General features: G+C 41.7%; 1 protein-coding gene across 5 annotated transcripts in view; it reads right to left on the minus strand.

Annotated features, from left to right (window-relative positions):
* rcor3 (REST corepressor 3) overlaps positions 1 to 26,796 on the minus strand; it is a 143,081-nt gene that overhangs the window by 90,168 nt on the left and 26,117 nt on the right. For all 5 annotated transcript variants that reach the window (XM_036134219.1, XM_036134216.1, XM_012856947.3 and 2 more), the window contains exons 3-5: positions 18,174 to 18,251; positions 18,045 to 18,097; positions 16,775 to 16,936 (exon numbers count right to left, since the gene is read on the minus strand). In XM_036134219.1, coding sequence (XP_035990112.1) covers positions 16,775 to 16,936; positions 18,045 to 18,097; positions 18,174 to 18,251 — 293 coding nt within the window. The remainder of the gene's footprint in view (positions 1 to 16,774; positions 16,937 to 18,044; positions 18,098 to 18,173; positions 18,252 to 26,796) is intronic.

The following is a 26,796-nucleotide window of genomic DNA, read 5'->3' on the forward strand; positions in this document are numbered from 1 at the left end:
CACCTCCGTCCGTTGAAAGACTCTGGTCTCATCCTCCATCTTCCAAACTATTCAATAAAACTCCCTCATAAGAACTGACTCTGTGTGTGCGTGCTGAGTCCGGGTTCATCCCAGAAAAATATATCATAACAGGTTCAAACTTGGTTCTTCCCTTAAGACGCCATGTTGAAAAGTATTCAATCACTACGGAGGTTTGAGAAATGGGCTTATATTAAGAGAGAAGCGGTTGGGGGCGGGGTGAAGGGGACTTCCGGGGCGGAACTTCAGCCGGAAGTGGGCAACGGGTGTGAATTCCGGAAGTGGGGGATGGGTGTGGGGGTCTGGAAGTGGGGGTCATAAATCATAGGGCGGTCATACTTTAACTCTAATATGCAATTACCTTCCACTTCACTTTAATTTAAAAAGCTTTGGTCACACTTTATTCATTTTATAGTAAAAGCCTCCAGTATATTATGCTTACAATTCTACCTATAGTAATAGAAATCTGTACATATATTCATAGTACATATTCACCTGTAAACTATGTTATAATAACAACCATCTGCATATTATGCTATTGTACATATCTGTAAAAACTCTATTTATAATAATATCCACCTGTATATTACATTCAGTACATATCCAGCTGTAAATTTAGTTCATAATACTAGTTATCTATATATTCTATTCATAGGACAAATCTATCAGTAAAATTCTGTTAATAATAGTATTCATCCCTATATTACATCTTCCTGTTTGCAGTAAGGTGTACTGTGTCACTTCCTGTTTTCACGGTCTGTTGCTCCAGACTCTCTCGCTTTTATCTTTAATCTCTTTGCTGTAACATCTGTTTTTAACACATACGCACTTTTAAAACATTCTCTGTCGCTGCCCATCGTGCTTGGGAACTCCTCGTGTTTCACACGGTTTGCTTTTTTGGCGTGGTAAAAGGACGCTAGCCTAGCTTTAGCCTAGCATAGCTTTAGCTCCACAATGGCTTCCCCCCTTACTCTCTCCTCCGCTTTTCCATCTCTGTCTAAGTCTCCCCCTATCTCCTGCTCTTTGTGTAAGATGCTTAGTTATTCCTCTGCCTCCTTTAGTGATAATGGTACATGTAATAAATGTAGTGTTTTTGTAGCTTTGGAGGCGAGGGTGTCAGAATTGGAGACTGGCTCCGTGCTATGGACAAACCAGCTGATAGCCGCCCCTTTGCTAGCGCAGGGCCACATAGAGTTACTTTATGTAGTGGTCCCCCAGAAGCACCCGAGCAGCTGGGTAACTAGGCCGGCTGGGTGACTGTTCATAGGAAGCATAGATCTAGATTTCTAGATTTTCCCCACTCAGCGACACACCCGCTGAGAAGCCGACCCTGATTATTGGGAGCTCTATAGTAAGAAACGTGGCACTAGAGACACCAGGGACCATAGTCAAATGCCTGCCAGGGGCAAGAACGGATGAGATAGAATCTTACCTGAACCTCCTGGCTAAGGATAAGGGTAAATACAGAAAGACTGTTATTCATGCTGGCGGTAATGACACCCGGTCACGCCGATCGGAGGTCACAAAAGTTGGTGTTGCTTCGGTTTGTAAGTTTCAATTCAATTCAATTCAATTTTATTTATATAGCGCCAAATCATGAAACATGTCATCTCAAGGCACTTTACAAAATCAAGTTCAATCATATTATACAGATTGGGTCAGATTATACAGAATGGTCAAAAAATGTCCTATATAAGGAAACCAGTTGATTGCATCAAAGTCCCGACAAGCAGCATTCACTCCTGGGGAACCGTAGAGCCACAAGGAGAGTCGTCTGCATTGTACATGGCTTTGCTGCAATCCCTCATACTGAGCAAGCATGAAGCGACAGTGGGAAGAAAAACTCCCCATTAACGGGAAGGAAAACCTCCGGCAGAACCGGGCTCAGTATGAACGGTCATCTGCCTCGACCGACTGGGGTTACGGAAGACAGAGCAGAGACACAACAAGACAGACAAAAAAGCACAGAAGCACACATTGATCTAGTAATCTGTTCTACATTAGATGGTAGTAGCGGGTGAGCCGTCTTCACTGGATGATGTCACAGTTAACAGAACGCCAGACCAGGTGTACCTACTATGAAGAAAAAGAGAGAGAGCAAAAAGTTCTCCAGCAGCCTAGGCCTATCACAGCACAACTATAGAGATAGCTCAGGGTATGAGCCACTCCAACTATAAGCTTTGTCAAAAAGGAAAGTTTTAACATTAGTCTTAAAAATAGATAAGGTGTCTGCCTCACGGACCAAAACTGTGAGTTGGTTCCACAGGAGGGGAGCCTGATAGCCAGTGTTGTAGTCAAGTCACTATGCCTCGAGTCCGAGTCCAGGTTCGAGTCACCAGTGTTCAAGTCCGAGTCAAGTCCAAGTCATAAAAAAAAAATCCGAGTCGAGTCCGAGTCGAGTCCACTACTCATCCGAGTCAAGTCCGAGTCGAGTCACTATTGACGTGTGATGTATGACATGAAGCAGTAACATTCCATTGCACTAATAACTTTTTCGCTGTAGTTACCCTTGGTTTTACTCGGTAAAACTACTGCTTTTTCCAAGTCTAAGACGTCTCCTAACCATGGTTTTTTAAACATTGTTGTTATGGAACGTGCAACAGCGACTCGAGGTACGCTGATAGGCCACATATGAAGGATGTTAAAGCCGCAAGCGGCGTCGATCGGCCCTCGCAGCCAAGCGCACTCCAGCCTATTGGCCACTGCCGCGGTGCCGGCCGGCGGGCGGTGTTCGCACACCGCCGCGGTGCCGGCCGGCGGGCGGGGTTCGCACCCCGCCGCGGCTCCGGGCGGCCGGCGGGGTTCGCGCACCGCCGGCCGCCCGCCACCGCAGATGCTGTCACGCATTTTCCTTGCCCGTCCACCGGGCGATTCCCACAAACGCGTTTGGCAGCGCTCCCACATGACTCACAACAAATCTGGTGTGGATCGGTCGATGCAGCGAGGAGATACAGCCGTTGGATAATGATAATGCATGGCCATCGGACCGGACTAAATTGTTTGGCGGGCCGGAAAATTTATACCGATTCCTGGACGGTGACTACAAACAGAAAAAAACTGCAAATGACGCCATGAACGCCGAGCAGGAGAAAAACAAGGACTTACCTTCCTATCAACTCGGCCCGTTTTTCCAGGCTTTCCAAGCCCTCGACACTCAAGCCATCGTTTGAGCTGAACGTTGGTATGTTGTTCCACAGTTCTACCAGTAAACTGGGCGCCTGGACATTCTTTTGTGAAAGTTTAACAGCTGTAAAGTCGGTCACATCCTTGTATCTGTTGCATGTGTAATGGCTGGTTGCTACTTGCGCTCTCACACTGTTTGCCCAACCTTAGCGGCAAGGGGCATTGCTCATGAGATGGTGACGTCACGTGCGCGGTACGACATTTAGATATTAAAATCATACACCAAATAATATTCTAATGACATATTAAAATTATAGCCTAATGATATAAAAAAAAGTCGAGTCTTTTTCTCAATTTCCGAGTCAGAATGATCTGAATGTAGGAGTCCGAGTCCAAGTTCGAGTCATCAGTGCTCAAGTCCAAGTCAAGTAACGAGTCTCTAAATTTAGCTAATGACTCGGACTCGAGTTCGAGTCTCGGACTCGAGTACTACAACACTGCTGATAGCTAAAGGATCTGCCTCCCATTCTACTTTTAGAGACTCTAGGAACCACCAGCAGACCTGCAGTCTGAGAGCGAAGTGCTTTATTAGGAAAACAATTTGTTTCCTAAAACAATGTCAGACTCAGTAATTTTCTCTGGTCCCCTGCCTGATCTGACCAGTGATGACAACCACTGGTTGTCTAGGTGGTGTCCTGAAAACGACGTGGGCTACAATGATAATTGGCGAACTTTCTGGGGAAAACCTGGTCTGATCCGGAGAGACGGCATTCATCCCACTTTGGATGGTGCAGCTCTTCTTTCTAGGAATCTGGCCGGATTTATTAGTTCTCCTAAATGCTGAAAACCCAGGGTTCAGACCAGGAAGTAGAGCCGTAGTTTAACACACCTCTCTGCAGCTTCTGTACTGTTACCCACCCATTATCCTATTGAGACGGCGTCTTTCCCACGGCCAAAACTTAACAGATCAAAAACTGATCTAAAAGGAACAAATCATAAAAATCGAATAAAAATCAATACGGCTCACCTTGAGTCAAAACATAAAACAATTAAATGTGGTTTATTAAATATAAGGTCTCTTCCTCCAAAGACTTTCTTAGTTAATGAATTGATTTCTGATAAACAGATTGATTTATTTTGTCTCACAGTAACCTGGCTACAAGAGGACTACGTTAGTATAAATGAGTCAACTCCCTCCAATTATTCAAATTTCCATATTCCCAGATCTGTGGGAAGAGGAGGAGGAGTGGCAACCATCTTTCAGTCTGATTTACTAATTAGTCCCAGGCCAATTAATAACTACAGTTCTTTTGAACATTTAACCTTCAGTTTCCCTCATCCAGATTCAATTGGTTTTGCTCAAAATGTGCATAAACCGATGCACTCTTGGCTCCATACTTCAAACCTTGTGCTGACATATGGCATCGATTGTGAAAAATTAACAGTATTTCCTCACAACCCTGTCGTATCTGATCATTTTTTAATAACATTTGAGTTTAATCTAACTGAGTTCTCCACCCCCAAAAGAGGATTCCATTATAGTAGATCTTTATCGGACAATGCTGCATCAAACTTTAAAGAGTCTGTCCCCCTCTTAATATCGTCAGTATTGCAGAAATACCCTGCAGATAGCAGCAATGTTGTTTCTTCCCATTCACAAATAGATGTCTTTGTTAACTGTGTGACTTCCTCATTGCATTTTGCATTAGACAATGTAGCTCCCTTGAAAAAAAAGGTGATTATTCACAGGAAGCTGGCTCCCTGGTTTAATTTAGAGCTGTGTTCCTTGAAGCACAATGTTAGGAAATTGGAGAGAAAATGGCGCTCTACACACCAAGAGGAATCCTACCTAATCTGGAGGGACAGTCTATTGTTGGATAACAAGACCCTTTGCAGAGTTAGAGCAGCATATTTTTCATCATTAATTTAGAGAACAAAAATAATCCTAGATTTCTCTTCAGTACAGTTGCCAAACTTACACAGAGTCATAGCTCCGTTGATCCATCCATTCCCTTAGTTCTTAGCAGTAATGATTTTATGAGATTCTTCATAAATAAAATTGATTCCATTAAAAATAGAATAATTGGCATCCTCCCAAACATGATTACCTCGTCCTCAGTAAGTGAGGAAGCGTTGAAGGAATCTTTAGAACCTACACAGTGTCTGAACTGTTTAGACGCAGTAGAGCTTTCTGAGCTATCTAAAATTTTAGCTTCATCTAAACCTTCTACCTGTATGTTAGACCCGATCCCAACCAAGTTGTTTAAAGAGATATTCCCTCTGATCAGTGGCACTATTTTAGACATAATTAATCTATCCTTGGTAAATTGACATGTACCACAGGCTTTTAAAGTAGCTGTTATTAAACCTTTACTTAAGAAGAGTTAGTAAATTACAGACCTATATCTAATCTTCTTATCTTATCTAAAATTCTTGAGAAAGTAGTTGCTAATCAACTTTGTGAACATTTACAAAGTATTGACCTACTTGAGGAGTTTCAGTCAGGATTCAGAGCTCATCATAGCACTGAAACAGCTCTGGTGAAGGTCACTAATGATATTCTCATGGCCTCAGATGACACAGTTGATCAAAATATTCTCCTACAAAGACTTGAGCATACTGCAGGGATTAAGGGGAAAGCATTAGGCTGGTTTAAATCTTATCTGTCGGACAGATTCCAGTTTGTTCAGGTTAATAATAAATCTTCCTCAAACTCTAGGGTCACCTGTGGAGTACCACAGGGTTCAGTCCTTGGACCAATTCTCTTTACTATATATATGCTTCCGATCGGCAAAATTATCAGACAGCATGGGATTAATTTCCACTGTTATGCTGATGACACTCAGCTATGTTTATCCATAAATCCTGATGAATCCAATCAGTTACTTCGACTGCAGTCATTTCTTGATGACATCAAAAGCTGGATGACTTTAAATTTCCTGCACTTAAATTCTGACAAGACAGAAGTTGTAATCTTCAGACCAGAGTCCTCAAAAAATAAACTTCTTAATCAATCACTTAATTTGGATGCCATTAACTTGGCCTCTGGTAATAAAGTAAAACATCTTGGTATTATTTTCGACCAAGACATGTCATTTAAATCCCATATTAAACAGGTTTCCAGAGTTTCCTTTTTTCACCTCCGGAATATCGCCAAAATTGGAAACATTCTGTCCAGGAGCGATGCTGAAAAACTAGTCCAAGCATTTGTTACTTCAAGGCTGGACTATTGTAATTCTTTACTACCACGAAGTCCACAAAATGCAGTTCAAAGTCTTCAGCTGATCCAAAATGCTGCAGCAAGAGTTCTGATCAAAATCAACAAGAGGGATCATATTTCTCCAATTTTAGCCTCCCTTCATTGGCTTCCTATTAAATCAAGAATAGAATTTAAAATTCTTATTCTAATGTATAAAGCCCTCAATAATCAAGCTCCATCATATATCAGAGCTCTGATTACCCGGTATGTTCCTAACAGAGCACTTTGCTCTCAGGCTGCTGGTGGTTCCTAGAGTCTGCTGGTGGTTCCTAGAGTCTCTAAAAGTAGAATGGGAGGCAGATCCTTGAGCTATCAGGCTCCTCTCCTGTGGAACCAACTCCCAGTTTTGGTCTGTGAGGCAGACACCCTGTCTACTTTTAAGACTAATCTTACAACTTTCCTTTTTGACAAAGCTTATAGTTAGAGTGGCTCATGTTACCCTGAGCTACCTCTATAGTTATGCTGATATAGGCTTAGGCTACTGGAAGAGGCCTATTTTTCTCACTCTACTGATTTCTCCTGTTCTCCAGTCTACTGTTCTCCAGTTTTGCATTGCAATGCATTGAAATGACTTGTCATTTCAGCTTTTAACTTTTTGCTCTCTCTCTTTTTTCTTCATAGTAGGTACACCTGGTCTAACGTTCTATTAACTGTGACATCATCCAGAGAAGAAAGATCACCCGCTATTACCATCTAATGTAGAACAGATTACTGGATCAATGTGTGCTTCTGTGCTTTTTTGTCTCTCTTGTTTTGTCTCTGCTCTTTCTTTTGTAACCCCTAGTCAGTCGAGGCAGATGACCGTTCATACTGAGCCCGGTTCTGCTGGAGGTTTTCCTTCCTGTTAATGGGGAGTTTTTCTTTCCGCTGTCACTCCATACTTGCTCAGTATGAGGGATTGCTGCAAAGCCATGGACAATGCAGACGACTCTCCCTGTAGCTCTACGCTTCTCCAGGAGTGAATGCTGCTTGTCGGGACTTTGAAGCAATCAACTGGTTTCCTTTATATAGGAAATGTTTGACCAATCTGTATAATATGATTGAACTTGACTTTGTAAAGTGCATCGAGATAACATGTTTCATGAATTGTCGCTATATAAATAAAATTTAATTGAATTTAATATTTATTCAGTGAAAACCCATGTCCTGTACTTATGGAACCATTGTTTATCCTGCACTTGCTGCTATTGCACTTCTGGTTAGACCTAAACTGCATTTCGTTGCCTTGTACCTGTACCTGTGTAATAACAATAAAGTTGAATCTAATCTAATATTGATGATTTGATCATCTGTGCAATCAGCTGATCAATGCAGGGCAGACACCTTAAAACTGCCTAAACATCTCTATGAAAAATGGCCATGTTCTCTCACATAAAAGCCGGAAGTTGTCACTTCGAAATGGTTCTACAAATCCCAAAATTAATCACAAAGAAACAGCTGCTGATAAAATCACATGGACGTCTGAGGCAAAACTGGTTTCTCTGCTCTGAAAGCAGCCTTGTCTTTGCCAAACTCTGACAAACCATTTATTAAAATGGTAGATGAAAAATCTAGTTTTATGTCGTCTATTTTGTTGTAATCTCACTGTGACAAATTGCGACCTGTGGTTTATTATTCCAGTAAACTTGACGCAGTTCCAGCTGGTTTACCTAGTTGTTTGCGTGCTATTGCTACAGCTGAGAAAGCAGTGCTAGCGTCACGTGACATTGTTGGCTACAACAACAGTTTTTGTTCCACACTCTGTTTCTATCATCCTTCTGGAACAAAAGACTTCTCGTTTATCAGCATCAAGGCAGCTCAAATATTCTTAAATTTTATTGGACATGCCTAACATCACCGTAAAATGATGCACTACTTTAATCCCAGCCACACTTCTGCCTACAAAGGAGATGGGGAAAGTCATGACAGTGCAGCTGTCTTAAATGTTGTTTGTACCTCTCATCCTGATTTACAAGACACCCATTTGTCTAACGCCGATCTTGTCTTGTATGTTGATGGCTCCTCTTCCCGTTCTGCTCCAGGTTTGAATCAAGTCATGTTTGCTGTGTTCTGACTCAGGTCCTTTGCACTTAGGTCCTTTACCACATACATCACTACTCTGTTCAAACAGCTGAACTCATCACTTTAACTGAGGCTTGTAAGTTGGCGGAAGGAAAAACTGTGATATGGACGTACGGATTGGATTACGCATCCAGAGGGGCGATGCTGGATGTGGTTATAAAAATATTGGTACACAAACGAATTTTCAGTGGTAGCTGAAAATTACTGTAAAAAGAGTTTGATCTGTGCTTCTCATAACCCATGTAGGGTTCCTGCACAGCCTAAAGCTGCACATCCACCTCCACAATTTCCATTTCAACATCTGATGATGGATTTAATTGAGTTGACACCTGCTGAAGGAAAGAAATATTGTCTAGTGGTCATGGATATATTTCCCATGTATGTTGAAGCTTTTCCAACAAAATACATATACAGCAGTGCCGTCACAAAAGCTTTATTGATGGAGATCCTACCACATTAGGGGGTCTCGGCGGTCATTTCCAGTGATAATGGGACATATTTTGTGAACAAAGCTCTGCAGGAAATCAGCAAACTTCTGGGATTCCAATTAAAAATACATTGTGCTTATCATCCACAACCAGAGGGAGCTGTAGAAAAAAAGATTTTACTATAAACTAATGAAATGTGACCAAATAGGTTTGTTTTGGCCAAAAACTGTCCCTCTGGTTCTCAGATTTACATGCAGATGATAAATAGATCCAGAGTGTCAGGATTCTGTGTGTCTGTGCTCCACTAACTCTGATTCACAGGTGGTTGCAGTTGACGGGTAGGCGTGGCCCACACCTGCGACTCCTGGATCTGATTCTGTCTGCATGTGGGCCAAACACCTTAAAACCATGACAGAAGAACACCATGACCAGCATGACCCAGCAGACAGATTTGGTTGGCAGCTTGCTGCCCAGCAGGAGCAAATATTGGCTCTTGGCGTCACAGTAAACTCTGCGCACGAACAGATGCAGTATGTCGCAGCTAAATCAGCTAACTGCTGCCCTAACAGCCGCATCTAGTCCGCCGGCTTCAGCTACTCCTAGCGCTCCGCCTCTCGGCATCCGTCAGCCAAATCCTCTGACCAGCCTACCCCTTTCTTCAAGGGTTTGTCTCCTAGTCCGGAGAAGTTCGGAGGATTCCTTTTTCAGTGCACCCTAAACTTTAATCGCTCGCCCGCACTTTTTCCACAGATCATGCCAAAATCTCATTTATTTTACGTTTGTTAACCGGTAGAGCCCTAAGATGGGCCGAGGCTCGCTTCCCGGACTGCAAATTGTTTGGCTGCACTTTCGATCAATTCATTAGTGAATTTAAGACCGTCTTCTCCGCCGAACAAAACCCCATTCAGCAATCCCGTCAGCTGTTAAAGCTGAAGCAACGCAGGCTGTCTTTTTTGAGGCGCTAGATGAATCTTTAAAGGATGAATTAGCTTGTGTAGATGAACTAGAGACTTTTGAGGCTCTGGTGGCTCTTACCGTCTGTTTGGATGCCCGTCTACGTAGTCGAGCTCAGGAGCGATCTGAGAAGACCACGCGGCCGGCCTTTCCACCCGCTGCGGTGCCGCCGTCACCCCGAGCCGATGCAGCTTGGTCATGTTCACCTTACCCCGGAAGAACAACAACAGCGTTACGCTGCTAATCTGTGTCTGTATTGCGAGGCTATTGGACACTTTATTAGCTCTTGTCCCATGCGACCAAAAGACCAGGTCCGTCGCCTGTAGTGGGGGAGACAGCGGTTTCTTCCCCCAAATAGTCCGAATCCAGTCTGTCTCGTTTTTGCCTGCCGGCAACCTTAGTTTTTGGCCAGGATAGCCTTAGTGTGTCGGCATTATTTGATTCTGGCTCCAATTGTAACTTAATGGACCAGAGATTCGTTACACAGCCTCAGATTGAGACAGTTCCTTTGTCTACACCCCTTCAGGTTTCGTCATTAGACGGTAAACAATTAACCTTAATCACTCATCAAACTAAACCTTTAGAAGTAATAATCTCGGGCAATCATAGGGAGTTCTTGTCTTTTTTCATTTTCCCTATTAGTCATGCTCCGTTAGTTTTAGGTTTAGCTTGGCTGCAGGAACACAACCCGCTCCTTAATTGGACGGAGTCCCGCTTGGAGTCATGGTCCCCCAGTTGTTATGCGCGCTGCCTTTTGTCAGCCCAACCTATTAGCCACCCCTCCAACTCATCCTCTAAGACAGAGGATTCCATCGATCTTAGTATGATCCCTGAAGTTTATCATGATTTACACCTAGTGTTTAGTAAGAGTCAGGTCAGTTCTCTCCCACCGCACCGCCCATATGATTGCGCCATCGACCTTCTACCTGGTGCACCTTTACCCACCAGCCGACTATACAACATCTCGAGGTCAGAACGTCAGGCGCTGGAGAAGTATATTGGTGAGTCCCTGGCTACAGGGTTAATTTGTCCCTCTTCTTCTCCTTTGGGTGCAGGATTTTTCTTTGTGGGTAAAAAAGGATGGATCTCTTCGGCTATGCATTGATTACAGAGGGTTAAACCAAATCACGGTTAAAAACAAGTATCCGCTCCCTCTGTTATCCTCCACTTTAGAACCACTCCAGGATGCAGTCATTTTCACAAAACTTGACCTGCACAATGCTTACCAATTGGTCCGAATCCGCCAGCGGGATGAGTGGAAAATGGCCTTCAAGACTCCCCTCAGCCATTTTGAGTACTTGGTTATGCTTTTCGGCCTTTGTACTGCCCCTTCAGTTTTTCAGACCCTTGTTAATGACGTCCTTAGGGACTTTTTGAATGTCTTTGTTTTTGTTTATCTAGATAACATTTTAATCTACTCTTGTGATCCCGTCCAACATCAGCAACATGTTTGCTTAGTGTTACAACGCCTGCTTGAGAATGGGTTGTATGTCAAGGGCGAGAAATGTGAGTTTCACAAACCTGTTTCTTTCCTTGGTTTAATTTTAGAGGGAGGACAAGTAAAGTCTGATCCCAATAAGATTAAAGCCGTAGTTGAGCGGCTGACACCAGACTCCAGAAAACAGCTGCAACGCTTTTTAAGCTTAGCTAACTTCTATAGACGATTCATCAGAGGTTACAGCCAGATAGCGTCCCCTCTCCATGCTCTGACATCCCCCAAGACTCCGTTTATTTGGAGCCCGGAGGCTGAAGCCTCCTTTAAGGAGTTGAAGGACACGTTTTCTCAAGCCCCCGTTTTGATAAACCCCGACACGTCAAAACAATTCACTTTGGCGACTGATGCCTCTGATACCGGAGTTGGAGCTCTGTTATCCCAACAATCTAGCTCTGATCAGAAGCTCCAACCCTGTGCTTTTTTCTCTTGTCAGCTGTCTCCAGCCGAACGTAACTATGATGTAGGTGGCCGAGAGCTATTGGCCATCAAACTAGCCTTAGAGGAGTGGCGGCACTGGTTGGAGGGATCCGAGCAGCCCATAGTTATTTGGACTGATCATAAGAACTGCTCCTACCTGCAGTTCGCCCGATGTCTAAATCGCCGTGAGACACGGTTGTCTCTGTTTTTCTCCCGGTTCAATCTGTCCATCACATATCGCCCTGGTTCTAGAAATGTCAAGCCGGATGCCCTGTCCAGAGTATATGCTCCCCAAGAACAGGAGAAAGAACCTGAACCAATCCTTCCCCCCTACCTGCACCGTTGGAGCCCTCCGGTGGGATCTCGAGGATCGGATTAATTAGGCTCAACGACTGGATCCAGACCCAGGAACCGGACCACCAGGACTTATGTTTGTTTCCCGATCTGTTTGTCCCGATGTGTTACGTTGGTCTCATGATTCTAAGTTCTCTGCTCACCCCGGAATTTATAGAACCCAGTCCCAAGTGTCTTGACGTTTTTGGTGGCCCTCTTGGAGAAACGACATTCGTGAGTACGTCCTTGCCTGCCCAGTTTGTGCTCAGAATAAACAGTTTAATCGACCCCCTCTGGACTGCTGAATCCTCTTCCCATTCCTAAATGCCCATGGCCCCACATTGCCCTAGATTTCATCACTGGTCTGCCCTCATCTCAAGGGATGACAACAATACTTACGGTGGTCGACCGATTCTCGAAGTCCTGTCATCTTATACCCACCGCAAGTTACCTAATGCCCTTCAGACGGCTCAACTCCTCATCAGACATGTCTTTAGACTCCATGGAATCCCAGCTGACATCCTCTGTGACTGGGGCCCGCAGTTTGTCTCCCAGGTGTGGAAACATTTCTGTTCCGCTCTCAGTGCCTGCTATACTTTCACCTCCGGTTATCATCCTCAGTCCAACGGCCAAACAGAATGCATGAACCAGCAACTCGAAACCAATCTCCGTTGTCTCTGTTCTTCATCCCCGTCTGACTGGAATAAGTTTTTGCCATGGGTAGAGTATGCCTTAAATTCTCATGTTTCCTCTGCCACCGGACTCTCGCCTTTGGAAGTAGCCTTAGGCTATCAACCACCCCTCTTACCATCCAATGAACTACACATACCTGTACATTATGTCAACCAATACATCCTCTGCTGTCAAGAAACCTGTAAATCAACCATCACCTCTCTCAATCGCATCGCGGAGCAGAACAAGACGTTTGCAGACAGACACCAAGTTCCTGCCCCCCAATACCGCCCCGGTCAGAGATTGTGGTTATCCTCCAGAGACGTTCTCACCAATCTATCCCCTAAGAAACTGGCTCCCTGTTTTACTGGTCCATATGAAATCGAAAGGATCATCAGCCCATCATCGGTCCATCTTCGCCTGCCACCTCATTCCCGTGTCCACCCGACGTTTCATGTTTCCAACATTAAACCCGTCCTTTCCAGTGAACGGGTTTAAAGGGAGTGCTCACTCAGCTGGAAGATGCCAGTGTTACCCTCGTTGTGGTATGCCTAAGCCATGATCTTCTGTCCTTCGTACCTGTGAGTTTTTGGATTCCTTGTTTTTGGATCTGACTTTGTCTCCTGTCTCCTCCAGTTTGTTGTGTTTTTGGATTTACTCACCCGTGTGGCTCCCTGCTCAGAAGACCAGTCTCCTGGATCCCTGCCTGCTCAGATTCTGCCCTGGCGATCTCCCTCTCAAACTCAATTGGTGTTACCAAGCCGGGCACGTGGTTCCCCTTCCTGGATTCTCCCTGGTACTTCTGGACTCACCCTGGTTCTTCCAGCTGCTCCTTCCGCCTCCCCTGCTGTGGGCTGCTCGAGCTCGCCGCCAGTAAAACACCTGCCAGCCCTTCCGTCACTTAGCCACTACCTATCGTCAGTAAGCTCACGACCACAGAACTCCTTCCCCACTCATCCTCCTTGGATAGGTCCTCTCAACTAAGCGTTAAGCATTGCAGCATCTGAAGGAATTCCCCTGGTTCAACAAGAAGTCATTTTGTTCCCCTTTTTTCCACTGTCCCTGACGTTCTGACCTCGCTCTTCGTTCTCGTTGAGTGCAAACCCTCCTTTCCTGCCTGGGTCTCCTCTCTGCTCTTCCTTGGGAAGGCAGTTTTCCCTGTGTTGGCCCCTCTTGGGAAACTTTGCTCTGGGGGTCCCTTTGGGCATCTGGGGTTCTGGTTCCCCTTGCTGCTCTCTCAGTGCTCTGGGGCGGGTCTTTGGCTCCTTCCAACCACTACTGAGCATTTTTCTTATGGATAAACCTTACATACACAAGTGCGCTCTCACAAATACTTACAGGTGTTTGGATTCAGGTATTTACAGACTCACTTCTATACAGAAAACCCATATTATTATTATCTTTAGCTGTCACTTCATAAATGTCCTATTAAATAATACTGTATATTTTGGGTACAGTAGGTTTCATTCAAACTTTTGATTAATATGTCAGTGTTTCTCAAATGTTTTCTGCTGTGCCCCCCCTTAAAGTAGGAACATTGTATAAAGGGGGTTAATTTACAACGGTTTCTAAAAACTAGAATATTTCAACATTGTCACATTTAAACTATATAATATTAACAACAATATAAATGGCTTTTAGCTTGACTCTACCGGTAGTCAACTTTTAACTAGCTATGAACCTATGTTAAAAAGAATGTCAAGCCATTAATATTAAAGACAAACCTCAGTGACATTAAGTTTTCTACTTTTTTTAGGAGTTTCTTAATAGTAGTCATCATATTCCTGACCGCAGGTACAGACCAAACAGCAGGGGATATTGTTGTCATATTTAGAATGATTTAGAAGTATGTTCTGGACAAAAAATGCAAGGCTGTTGTAGCTTCTTTAGAAATGGCCTTTTGTGGCTAACCCTTCTTATGGAGGGTGTCCATCAATGTCTTCTGAACATCTCTCAGGTCAACAGTCTTCCCATTGATATTGACCCAGACTGAGAGAGCACTGAGAGGCTCAGGAAACCTTTGCAGATGTTTTCAGTTAATTAGCTGATTATCATGTGCCACCATGAGTTTCCAATATATAACCTTTTCATGATATTAAAAATTTCTGAGACCCTGAATTTTGAGTTTTAATTACAAAATTACAATAAAGATTGGAAAAATTACACTGGGTAATGAACCTATTTAATACAAGTTTCACTATCTAAAATGAGGAACAAAATACTAAACTTTTTCACAAGTTTCACATTTATGAGGTGTCCATAGGGTTTATGTATTTTGGGTACAAATGGAATACCCTCTAAAAATGCTCAATGACCTAAAGAACATGACACATGTAGCATATATGAAAATAAACATACTGTATTTTTCGAACTATTAAGCACACGTAGAATCCATAACATTTTTTCAATAAATGGATGGTGCACCTTACCAGTGTGTCTTATATATGATTACCATTGTACTTACTGACCAATTTTATGTGGTACAATGCGCTCAAAAATTTTTAAATCTGTAAGTACGACTTCGGTTAGCAACGAAGCCGCTCCGCTCAATGGATATTTGGAGCATTACGGTAGACTCAGTCACTACATGATCGGACCCCTGAGCAGTCTACAAGACAGCCTGACTGTAATGTCTAAACTAGAAGTGCATTCATGTAAGGCAGCCCGCGCCTGGCCCAGAGTATGCGCCAACAACAACAAACCAAATAAGTTAATTTAATATAAAAGTTCAGTTTATTTTGGCCTTATGTTAGAAACCGGGCAGTGTCGTCCAACTACTCTGTCCCCCCGGCAGAAACTGATAACTCTCCCTCTCAGGAGAGAGTTGTGTTAAGGAGGAAACAGACTAGACGCGCTGTGGTGCATAAGCGCAGCAAAGCAGTAAAGCAGCAAAGCAGCATTACGTGCATCTTCTAATTTCAGATGCATATATGCTCCTGTTTGGCAGGGAATAAATGGGAAAACAACATCCTGTGTTCACTTCTGAAAGTATCCCAAAATAAGAGTTGTTGGAAAGAAATCGGCATGGATTATGTATTTGTGACAAGCTAACAAACTAAAATATGCGATTTCTAATCAGATATGGTCAGGACACTGACTTTTAGGTGATAACATGGGATATATTACTGGTAATTTAATACCTTACCCATATATTACCGGTAATTTGTCTTTCTTTAATTAATTACCCATGAAAAAGTTCTTCTCTCCGCAGAATCACACAGCTGTGGAGCATACATTGAAGCGTCTGATGTGAATTTATGCTTTTAAAAACACACATGCAAGTCGCGCCGCTTACGTTACGAAGCCAGTGTATTTCCTCCTTAAGGTGACCAGATTTGATTTCTCTAATGAAAACTGGGGACGTCTCTGATTTTGTTAGGCACAGAATCTCTGCCTGGGTGCTGTTTTGTTTTGTCTGAACTGCAACGCCGATGGGGCAGGGAAGGTGCGTTTGGCAAAGCTCTACTATGTCGGGACAGCGACAAGACTGGGTAAACAACCCTTGTTGTGCTAAACTGTTTTACTCCATCGGGATACACTGAAATCGGGGAAATTTCCGGAGACAGCTTTTGCCTGGGACAGGTCATCCAAAACTGGTTCTGTCCCCGGAAAATGGGGACATCTGGTCACCCTAGCAGAGGGGCAGAATGATATTACACACTTGGGAAAAATATGTAATGCGTTTTATAATCCAGTGTGTCTTATATGTGGACAAAGGCACACATAGACACGTTAATTCACTGTGTGCCTAGTGGTTAGAGCACAGAGCTTCTGTCCCAGAGGTTCTGAGTTCAACTCCCACAAGCTGCCATTCTGGGTCCCTGAGCAAGACCCTTAACCCCCAATTGCTCCCCAGGCGCCACACAGTGGCAGCCCACTGCTCCCCAAGGGGATGGGTTAAGATGCAGAAGTGAATTTCTCCATTGTGAGATCAATAAAGATCAATTATTATTATTACTATAATCTAGTGCACCTTATGGTCCGAAAAATACCGTAGTTATGTTGGGGATTTACCATCTGCTGGATACGATGGAAGCTCTTGCCATGGAAGCTAAAGGCCTGTTCAAACAGGACCTTGTCCTCTATGGTCCACTCGTCTGGGAAAGGGGTGAAATTGGGCAGGTCAGCCAGGGACTTCTCTATATTGTGTTTGTGCCAGAACAGCATACCAAGAGCCTGAATAAAAATCCACAAACATAAATGCAGTGTTAATCAAGGATAGATCCAGCAGCATGTTTCCAATAAAATCCTGAAGCAGAGTTTGACCTTCATCTATTGTAGATATTAATTAAATAATAGTAATGAGTTGCAACATATTGTTTCCATGTTGGCTGACATGTTTGTTCAGCTTTGATTAGGATATACATACATATTTGTATCTCTTTCTGCCTTATCCACAATGTCAAAGTGGAAATAACCCCAATATCCACCCACAATCTCTCCTCTTTTTTCCTGGTTAAAATGTTTGTGTGTGACAAAAAGCCAAAAGGGTCAAGTTAAAAGTATTCACAGAAAAGAAACATTATTTTAAAAAAGCAAAATACAAAGCCAACTTTCATGTGACTTTTTTTAACCTTCTAAATAATAAACTAAACATGCAATATATCAATCAAAATAAAGTAATCTGACCATGGTGATTTTTCTTGTCTTCTCAGAAACAAAAACGGGATTGGGTCTCTGTGAAAATGATTTACTGAAGTTTAATGAATTGATGCACCTGATCATGCTATGACAGAAAGTCAATAAATGTTTGTGGAGGTGATATTTTCCAGCTTAAAGGTTACCCTAACCCTAGCTTGACAGAGGCAATCTAACCCTAGAATAATTAAAAGTCCATTCACTTACCTCTGCTGGTAAACTAAATTTGAACTGTGTTCAGTGGCTGCATTTTGGACACCCTTGTTTTATGAAGATTGGATTAATACGTTGTATAGAATGGCATAGATATAAATCAAGTTTTGCATGCCAAGATAATGTATTTAATAGAGAAGTTTACTGTTCAAAACATTCAAAGAGAAACCCCGTCTCATGCCAAACTGGGGGTTTGGAATCAAAGCACTTTTTAGTATGAAATATTTAAACAACAGGAAACATAGGATGTACACTTACTACATAAAGTTTAGATTATGTAAGATCACAAACCAGTTACAAATATCTGCTGTGAGAATGTAGATGCCTCAGTGGTATATTATAATTGTTAAGATTTGGTTAAATGAAAAGCAAACTCCTCAATCTCTTTTATGATACAAAAAACACAATCAGATTCAGATGGACTGAGACTCACCTGCTCCACATTGTAGCCATGTTTCTCTTTGGCAATAGCAATATATTCATCCACTGTGAAGGGAAAGGATCACTGTTAGTCTGGCCTGGTATAATGACTCGCGAGCAGGATAAGAATTGTATCACTTACATTTGGAGTCCACAATGGAGTGATATGGAGACCATACCAACATTCCACCACTATCTTTATCTGTATACTTAATGAAACCTGAATGTGGACAAACACAAAAACAAAAACATAAACACCTTTCAGTATAGCTGCTTCATTTAATAGATGTAACCTTTTAAGCATCACAAATAGATTTGATACTAAAGCGGAACAGATCAGTCAGTTTCAGTGATGGCTGTATATAGGCTATACAGTTATAGGACTCATCATTGAGTAAAGGATAGCTGACTTCCTGTTTGCGGTAAGGCGTATTGTGTCACTTCCTGTTGTTGCTGTGTGAACGAAGGTCTTTTGCTCCAGGCTCTCTCGCTTTTTATCTTTAAACCTCTTTGCTGCAACATCTGTTTCCAAACATAAGCACTTTAAAAACATTTTCTGTGGCTGCTCATCACGTTTGGGAACTCCTCGTGTTTCAAACGGTTTGTTCTTTGGCGTGATAACAGGGAGCGAGCCTAGCGTTAGCCAAGCCTTAGCCTCATAATGGCTTCTCCGTCTCTGACTAAGTCTCCTATCTGCTGCTCTCTGTGTCAGATGTTCAGTTATTCCTGTGCCTCCTTTAGTGATACTGGTACATGAAATAAATGTAGTGTTTTTGTATCTTTGGAGGTGAGGGTGTCAGAATTGGAGACCCAGCTCCATGCTGTTGAAAAACCAGCTGATAGCCGCTAATTTGCTAGCGCGGAGCCGCATAGAGTGACTTCACGTAGCGAACCAAAAGCAGTAGCACCCGAACAGCCTGGTAACGGTTCGTAGGAAGCATAGCTCTAGATCCCAGCCCCCAGATCACCACCAGTCCGTCTCACCACTCAGCAACGCACCCGCTGAGGAGCCAACCTTAATTATTGGGAGCTCGACAGTGAGAAATGTGGCACTAAAGAAACCAGGGACCATAGTTAAATGCCTACCAGGGGCCAGAATGGGCGACATAGAATCCTACCTAAAACTACTGGCTAAGGATAAGCGTAAATACCGCAAAATTGTTATTCACGCTGGCGGTAATGACACCCGGTCACGCCGATCAGAGGTCACCAAAGTTGGTGTTGCTTCGGTGTGTGAGTTTGCTAAAACAATGTCGGACTCTGTAATTTTCTCTGGTCCCCTGCCTGATCTGACCAGTGATGACATGTTTAGCCGCATGTCGTCATTTAACCGCTGGTTGTCTAGGTGGTGTCCAGAAAACGACGTGGGCTACATTGATAACTGCTGAACTTTCTGGGGAAAACCTGGTCTGATCAGGAGAGATGGCATTCATCCCACTTTGGATGGTGCAGCTCTTCTTTCTAGGAATCTGGCCGGATTTATTAGTTCTCCTAAATGCTGACAACCCAGGGTCCAGACCAGGAAGCAGAGCCGTAGTTTAACACACCTCTCTGCAGCTTCTGTACTGTTACCCACCCATTATCCTATTGAGACGGTGTCTTTCCCACGGCCAAAACTTAACAGATCAAAAACTGATCTAAAAGGAACAAATCATAAAAATCTAATAAAAATTCATACGGATTACTTTGAACCAAAAAATAAAAGGTATAAGGTCTCTCCCTCCAAAGACTTTGTTAGCTAATGAATTGATTTCTGATAATCAGATTGATTTGTTTTGTCTCACAGAAACCTGGCTACAAGAGGACTACATTAGTATAAATGAGTCAACTCCCTCCAGTTATTCAAATTTTCATATTCCCAGATCTGTGGGAACAGGAGGAGGAGTGGCAACCATCTTTCAGTCTGATTTATTAATTATTCCCAGGCCAATTAATAATTACAGTTCTTTTGAATATTTAACCCTCAGTTTCCCTCATCCAAACTGCAAAGCAAAAAAAACTCTTCTGTTTGTTGTTTTGTATCGTCCACCAGGCCCCTACTCTCAGTTTTTGGATCAGCTGTCAGATTTCTTATCTGATTTGGTGTTAAATACTGACAAGGGTATTATAGTGGGTGATTTTAACATCCATGTTAACACTGAATGTGATAACCTTAGTGTAGCCTTTAAAACTATCCTAGATTCAATTGGTTTTGCTCAAAATGTGCATAAACCGATGCACTCTCGGCTCCATACTTTAGACCTTGTGCTGACATATGGCATTGATTGTGAAGAATTAACAGTATTCTCTCACAACCTTGTCCTGTCTGATAATTTTTTAATAACATTTGAGTTTAATCTTACTGAGTTCTCTACCCCCAAAAGAGGATTCCATTATAGTAGATCTTTATCGGATCCTACTTAATCTGGAGGGACAGTCTATTGTTGTATAACAAAACCCTTTGCAGAGTTAGAGCAGCATATCTTTCATCATTAATTGAGAATAAAAATAATCTTAGTTTCTCTTTAGTACAGTTGCCAAACTTACCCAGAGCGACAGCTCTGTTGATCCATCCATTCCCTTAGCTCTTAGTAGTAACGATTTTATGGGATTCTTCATAAATAAAATTGATGCCATTAAAAATAAAATAATTGGCATCTTCCCAAACATGATTACCTCATCCTCAGTAAGTGAGGCAGCATTGGAGGAATCTTTAGAACCTGCACAGTGTTTGAACTGTTTAGAAGCAGTAGAGCTTTCTAAGCTATCTAAAATTTTAGCTTCATCTAAACCTTCTACCTGTATGTTAGACCCAATCCCAACCAAGTTGTTTAACGACATATTCCCTTTGATTAGTGGCCCTATTTTGGACATCCATTTACTAAGGATATTTACTATCCTTAGTAAATGGATATGTACCACAGGTTTTGAAAGTAGCTGTTATTAAACCTTTACTTAAGAAACCTTCTCTTGATCAAGATGAGTTAGTAAATTACAGACCTATATCTAATCTTCTTTTCTTATCTAAAATTCTTGAGAAAGTAGTTGCTAATCAACTTTGTGAACATTTACAAAGCAATGACCTACTTGAGGAGTTTCAGTCAGGCTTCAGAGCTCATCATAGCACTGAAACAACTCTAGTCAAGGTCACCAATGATATTTTCATGGCCTCAGATAATGGACTTGTGTCTGTACTTGTCCTGTTAGATCTCAGTGCTGCATTTGATACAGTTGATCACAATATTCTCCTACAAAGACTTGAACATACTGTAGGGATTAAGGGGAAAGTTTAAATCTTATCTGTCAGACAGATTCCAGTTTGTTCATGTTAATAATAAATCTTCCTCAAACTCTAGGGTCACCTGTGGAGTACCACAGGGTTCAGTCCTTGGACCAACTCTCTTTACTATATATATGCTTCCAATCGGCAAAATTATCAGACAGCATGGGATTAATTTCCACTGTTATGCTGATGACACTCAGCTATATTTATCTATAAATCCTGATGAATCCAATCAATTACTTCGACTGCAGTCATGTCTTGATAACATCAAAAGCTGGATGACTTAAAATTTCCTGCATCTAAATTCTGACAAGACCGAAGTTGTAATCTTTGGGCCAGAGTCCTCAAAAAATAAACTTAACAAATCACTTAATCTGGGCGGCATTAACTTTTCCTCTGGTAATAAAGTAAATAATATTGGTGTTATTTTTGACCAAGACATGTCATTTAAATCCCATAATAAACAGGTTTCCAGAGTTTCCTTTTTTCACCTCCGGAATATCGCCAAAATTAGAAACATTCTGTCCAGGGGTGTTGCTGAAAAACTAGTCCATGCATTTGTTACTTCAAGGCTGGACTATTGTAATTCTTTACTATCAGGAAGTCCACAAAATGCAGTTCAAAGCCTTCAGCTGATCCAAAATGCTGCAGCAAGAGTTCTGATCAAAATCAACAAGCGGGATCATATTTCTCCAAATTTAGCTTCCCTTCATTGGCTTCCTGTTAAATCAAGAATAGAATTTAAAATTCTTCTTCTAACGTATAAAGCCCTTAATAATCAAGCTCCATCATATATCAGAGCTCTGATTACCTTATATGTTCCTAACAGAGCACTTTGCTCTTGACCTCAGGTCTACTTGTGGTTCCTAGAGTCTCTAAAAGTAGAATGGGAGGCAGATCCTTTAGGTATCAGGCTCCTCTTTTGTGGAACCAACTCCAAGTTTTGGTCTGTGAGGCAGACACCCTGTCTACTTTTAAGACTAGACATAAAATTTTCCCTTTTGACAAAGCTTATAATTAGAGTGGCTTATGAATCCGTGTATCTTTCGTTCTTTCTATTTTCAATTGCAAATCAAAAAACGAAAAACAAAAAATGGACTGGTTATTTTGTTTTTTGATTCTTATGGTTAAACCAAAAACGAAAAACAAATTGGTTTTTCATATTTCAATTCTAAGCTCAGATCAAAACAACAAAATGGAAAAACGGACAGCAAGGCAGAATTTGATTTTATTATTTAATCAGCGCAGTTTACGTGACCCGGAAACAGCTGGTTTGCGACTTCAGTGAAGTTAGAAAGATATTCACAGATTCGGCTTTTCCGGACCAATAACTCATCTGTGGATGATTTATTCTACAAAACAGACACCTCTCTGTAACCACAGCAAGGCAGACAGTGAGCTGCAACCGTAGTTTCCTCAAAACGAGTTTCCCACCGCGCTGGGAGAATTACATTGGACCCAATGCAGAGCTCGCGGCTCCGCAGATGCTTAGGAACCGTCTGCAAGTTGCTACCCCAAGTTGCTAATCATAGAGATATATTCAACAGCGTCACCAAGGAGAGGTGGATTATTATCAAATTCATTTCATAAGTATCTGATCTCATGTATATTATACCACATTTATTGGATTTGAAAATAATACATTTTTTGAGGAATTTCCCAAAGCCTAAATGGCAAATGGCACCTATTTTATTATTAGAATAAGTACAACATGAGCAATGACTACACCATAGATCATTGTAGTGCCACCAAACTTGTAGAATACACAGATAACCTCATCTAGTTTATACTACAACTCTTACTTTGGGAAAATGTGCTAAACTAATTTTTTAAAGATTTTTTTAAAGTTATAATGTACTTAAATATTTTACTAAATATATATTACTAAAAATAATATCCAAATTTGACCTAATACAAGTGAAATAAAAAAGAACTTGTTAAAGTCTAAATTTAAAATATCTAATATGGCCAACAGTTACATATGTAGCTAAAGAGAGGGTAAATTAATGTAGCATTGAATCAGGTCACAAGCTTCAGGTCACAATCGAAACTGAATTTAATCTGGCATATAAACATTTATCATTCATTACAACTATCAAAATGACACGGAAAAGAAAAATGGTTTGACTTATTGTGGAAATTCTGTTCATATTTCAACTTCCTCATAATCTCTCTTTTTCGCTAAACTGTAAAAAGATTATTGCTCTACTGACCTTAATTGATGGCTAATCATGATTGGCTGGGACTTTATTATAATAAGCATCTAATTGGTCTGATTGTGTCAGGTGGTGTGGTTGCAAGGCAGTGACCATGAGGTAAAAAGTCAATACCAGCACATTTAATCAAATAAATTAAATAACTAACCAAAGCTCAAACATCTTTGAAATAAAGTAAAAATCAATGACAACACATGAAAATGTCATGTTTTTAGATTCCAAGTGTACTTTTAATTAATATTATACCTGTAAAGAAAAGAAATGCTGAAAAGGATTTCCAGGGCAAGAGTGTTGGCTTAGAGATTCCTGCAGTTTAAACTGAGTACTGCTAATAAAAACGATGGAGAAAGATTTGTATTATTTTTTTATGTGAAATTATTCCTCAGAATTGAGAGTCAAAATTCAGAAGCCAAGTTTTGCTGTGTAAATAAATCTGATATGATGTGGATGTGATTTTTGTCACCCTACAACTTATAAAAGTTACTTTGTGAATGATGATAATACTTTATCTGCGACAGACTGGCGACCTGTCCAGTGATCGCTGGAGATAGGCATCAGCGATCCCATGAACTTAGACTTAGACTTAGACTTTCTTTATTGTCATTTTGTATGCACAGAGTGCATACAGAACGAAATTTCGTTTTCACACAGCTCAGAAATATTGCAGTAACTCTACAGGATACCTTGCAGTGAATTACAGAATGAAGAATGAAGAATGAATGAAGGAATAAGCGGGTCAGAAAATGGATGGATGGATAATAGTTTATGCCCCTAATGTTACATGGAGAATATTTGAAATATCTGTGGCCCATCATTCCAAAGTAAGAGTTATAGTATGAACTAGATGAGGTTATCTGTGTATTCTACAAGTTTGGTGGCACTACAATGATCTATGGTGTAGTCATTGCTCATGTTGTACTTATTCTAATAATAAAATAGGTGCCATTTACCATTTAGGCTTTGGGAAATTCCTCAAAAAATTTATTATTTTCAAATCCAATAAATGTGGTATGATATACATGAGATCAGATACATATGAAATGAATTTGATAATAATCCACCTCTCCTTGGTGACGCTGTTGAATATTTCTCTGTGATTATTTTTCTGGTGTAGCAACTTGCAGACGGTCCCTAAGCATCTGCGGAGCAGCGAGCTCTGCATTGGGTCCAATGTAATTCTCCCAGCGCGGTGGGAGACTCGTTTCGAGGAAACTACGGTTGTAGCTGACTGTCTGCCTTGCTGTGGTTACAGAGAGGTGTCTGTTTTGTAGAATAAATCATTTGCAGATGAGTTACTGATCCGGAAAAGCCGAATCTGTGAATAGGGCTTGGGATCCGCGTTGCATTGTGGGACGTGGCGGCCATGTTGATGGCAACGCAACGTTAAAATACCTCTGACATAACGTTGTTGAACGAAGAGACGTACAAGTAGAGTTGAGAAAGAATAGATAGAAAAAATATGTTAAAATCCCGAAAAGGATCTGAAATTTACCTGGACAAATTAAATAGAGAAACCAGGGACCGGTATGTTGACAAAATCAGCATTATTATGGAGCGCCGACAATGACTTGTTGCCACTGTTTTGCATATCACACGTCTTCGGCTACCTTGTTTGTGGTGTGAGCGCCTATACTTCAGAACAATTCAAAAGCTACAAGTCCTTGGAGTCTCATGTGCAGTTCATGAATGGATGGGTTCAGGAGCTGCAGATCATAAAGCCAGCAAACAGTGGGAACACAGTAATTCGTACAAAGGTAAGGTGTGCTCAGACAGGCTCTGGCACCTGCTAACCGTTAGTGCTAACAACCACTCACGCATGTAATGTACTTTTAACTAGCTGCTATGTGTTTCAAAGGTGTAGTTAGTAATGTTAACTGCCAACCCTCCCTAAACCGTCCGGGTTTCTCACGTATTTGAGCCTTTTCCCGCTGCCGTTTTAGTATTTATGTGCATGTATGTGGTGTTGCGGTTGAAGGAAAGAAACAATGTAGGCTATAAAATAAAACCGTGCATCTTTAACTTACCAGAATGAAAATGCAGGGAACACACTCTCATTGACATCGGGATACTGTGGAAAGTTATGATCGGTAGTCTTAAAGCCGCGATCCAAGCGAGCCAACAACTCCGTGGTTGCGCCTCCAGGCAGGAAAGCGGTGGAAAGTTAACCCATTTTCTATGTTTTTCCAATGGCGATCATGTGTTGCGCTGTTACAGCCCACAACATAGCAACGGTTTACCATGGTTGAAATCAAGTTAAGGTAAAATTAATCAAATTAAAACACAGCTGAGAGAGGGAGTAGAGTACGCGGTAGTCATAGGCAGTAGTCTGAGTAGGGGCGGCGGAGGCATTCAATATGGCGGCCACACAAAGTAATACGTCATGACGCCCAAGCCCTATATCTTTCTAACTTTACTGAAGTCGCAAAACAGCTGTTTCCGGGTCACGTAAACTGCGCCGATTAAATATTAAAATCAAATTCTGCTTTGCTGTCCGTTTTTCCATTTTGTTTTTTTTTTATCTGAGCTTATAATTGAAATATGAAAAACCAATTTGTTTTTTGTTTTTGGTTTAAGCATAAGAAACAAAAAACAAAATAACCTGTCCATTTTTTGTTTATCGTTTTTTGATTTGCAATTGAAAATAAAAAGAATGAAAGATACACGGATTTTTATGTTACACTGAGCTACCTATATAGTTATGCTGCTTAGGCTGCTGGAGGACATCAGGGCCTATTTTTCTCACTCTAGTGATTTCTACTGTTCTCCAGTCTACTGTTCTCCAGGTTTGCATTGCATTACATTGAAATGACTGTTGTCATTTCAGCTTTTAACTTTTTGCTCTCTCTCTTTTTCTTCATAGTAGGTACACCTGTTCTGACGTTCTGTTAACTGTGACATCATCCCGAGAAGACAGATCACCTGCTATTACCATCTAATGTAGAACAGATTACTGGATCAATGTGTGCTTCTGTGCTTTTTTGTCTGTCTTGTTGTGTCTCTGCTCTGTCTTCTGTAACCCCCAGTCGATCGAGGCAGATGACGTTCATACTGAGCCCGGTTCTGCTGGAGGTTATTCCTTCCCGCTAATGGGTGGTTTTTCTTTCCACTGTCGCTTCATGCTTGCTCAGTATGAGGGATTGCTGCAAAGCCATGGACAATGCAGACAACTCTCCCTGTAGCTCTCCGCTTCTCCAGGAGTGAATGCTACTTGTCGGGACTTTGAAGCAATCAACTGGTTCCCTTATATAGGAAATTTGGTCCGCCAAATTGGATCTACATCCCCAGCG

The sequence above is a fragment of the Fundulus heteroclitus genome, unplaced genomic scaffold (assembly GCF_011125445.2).
Source record: "Fundulus heteroclitus isolate FHET01 unplaced genomic scaffold, MU-UCD_Fhet_4.1 scaffold_77, whole genome shotgun sequence".
Lineage (NCBI taxonomy): Eukaryota > Metazoa > Chordata > Actinopteri > Cyprinodontiformes > Fundulidae > Fundulus > Fundulus heteroclitus.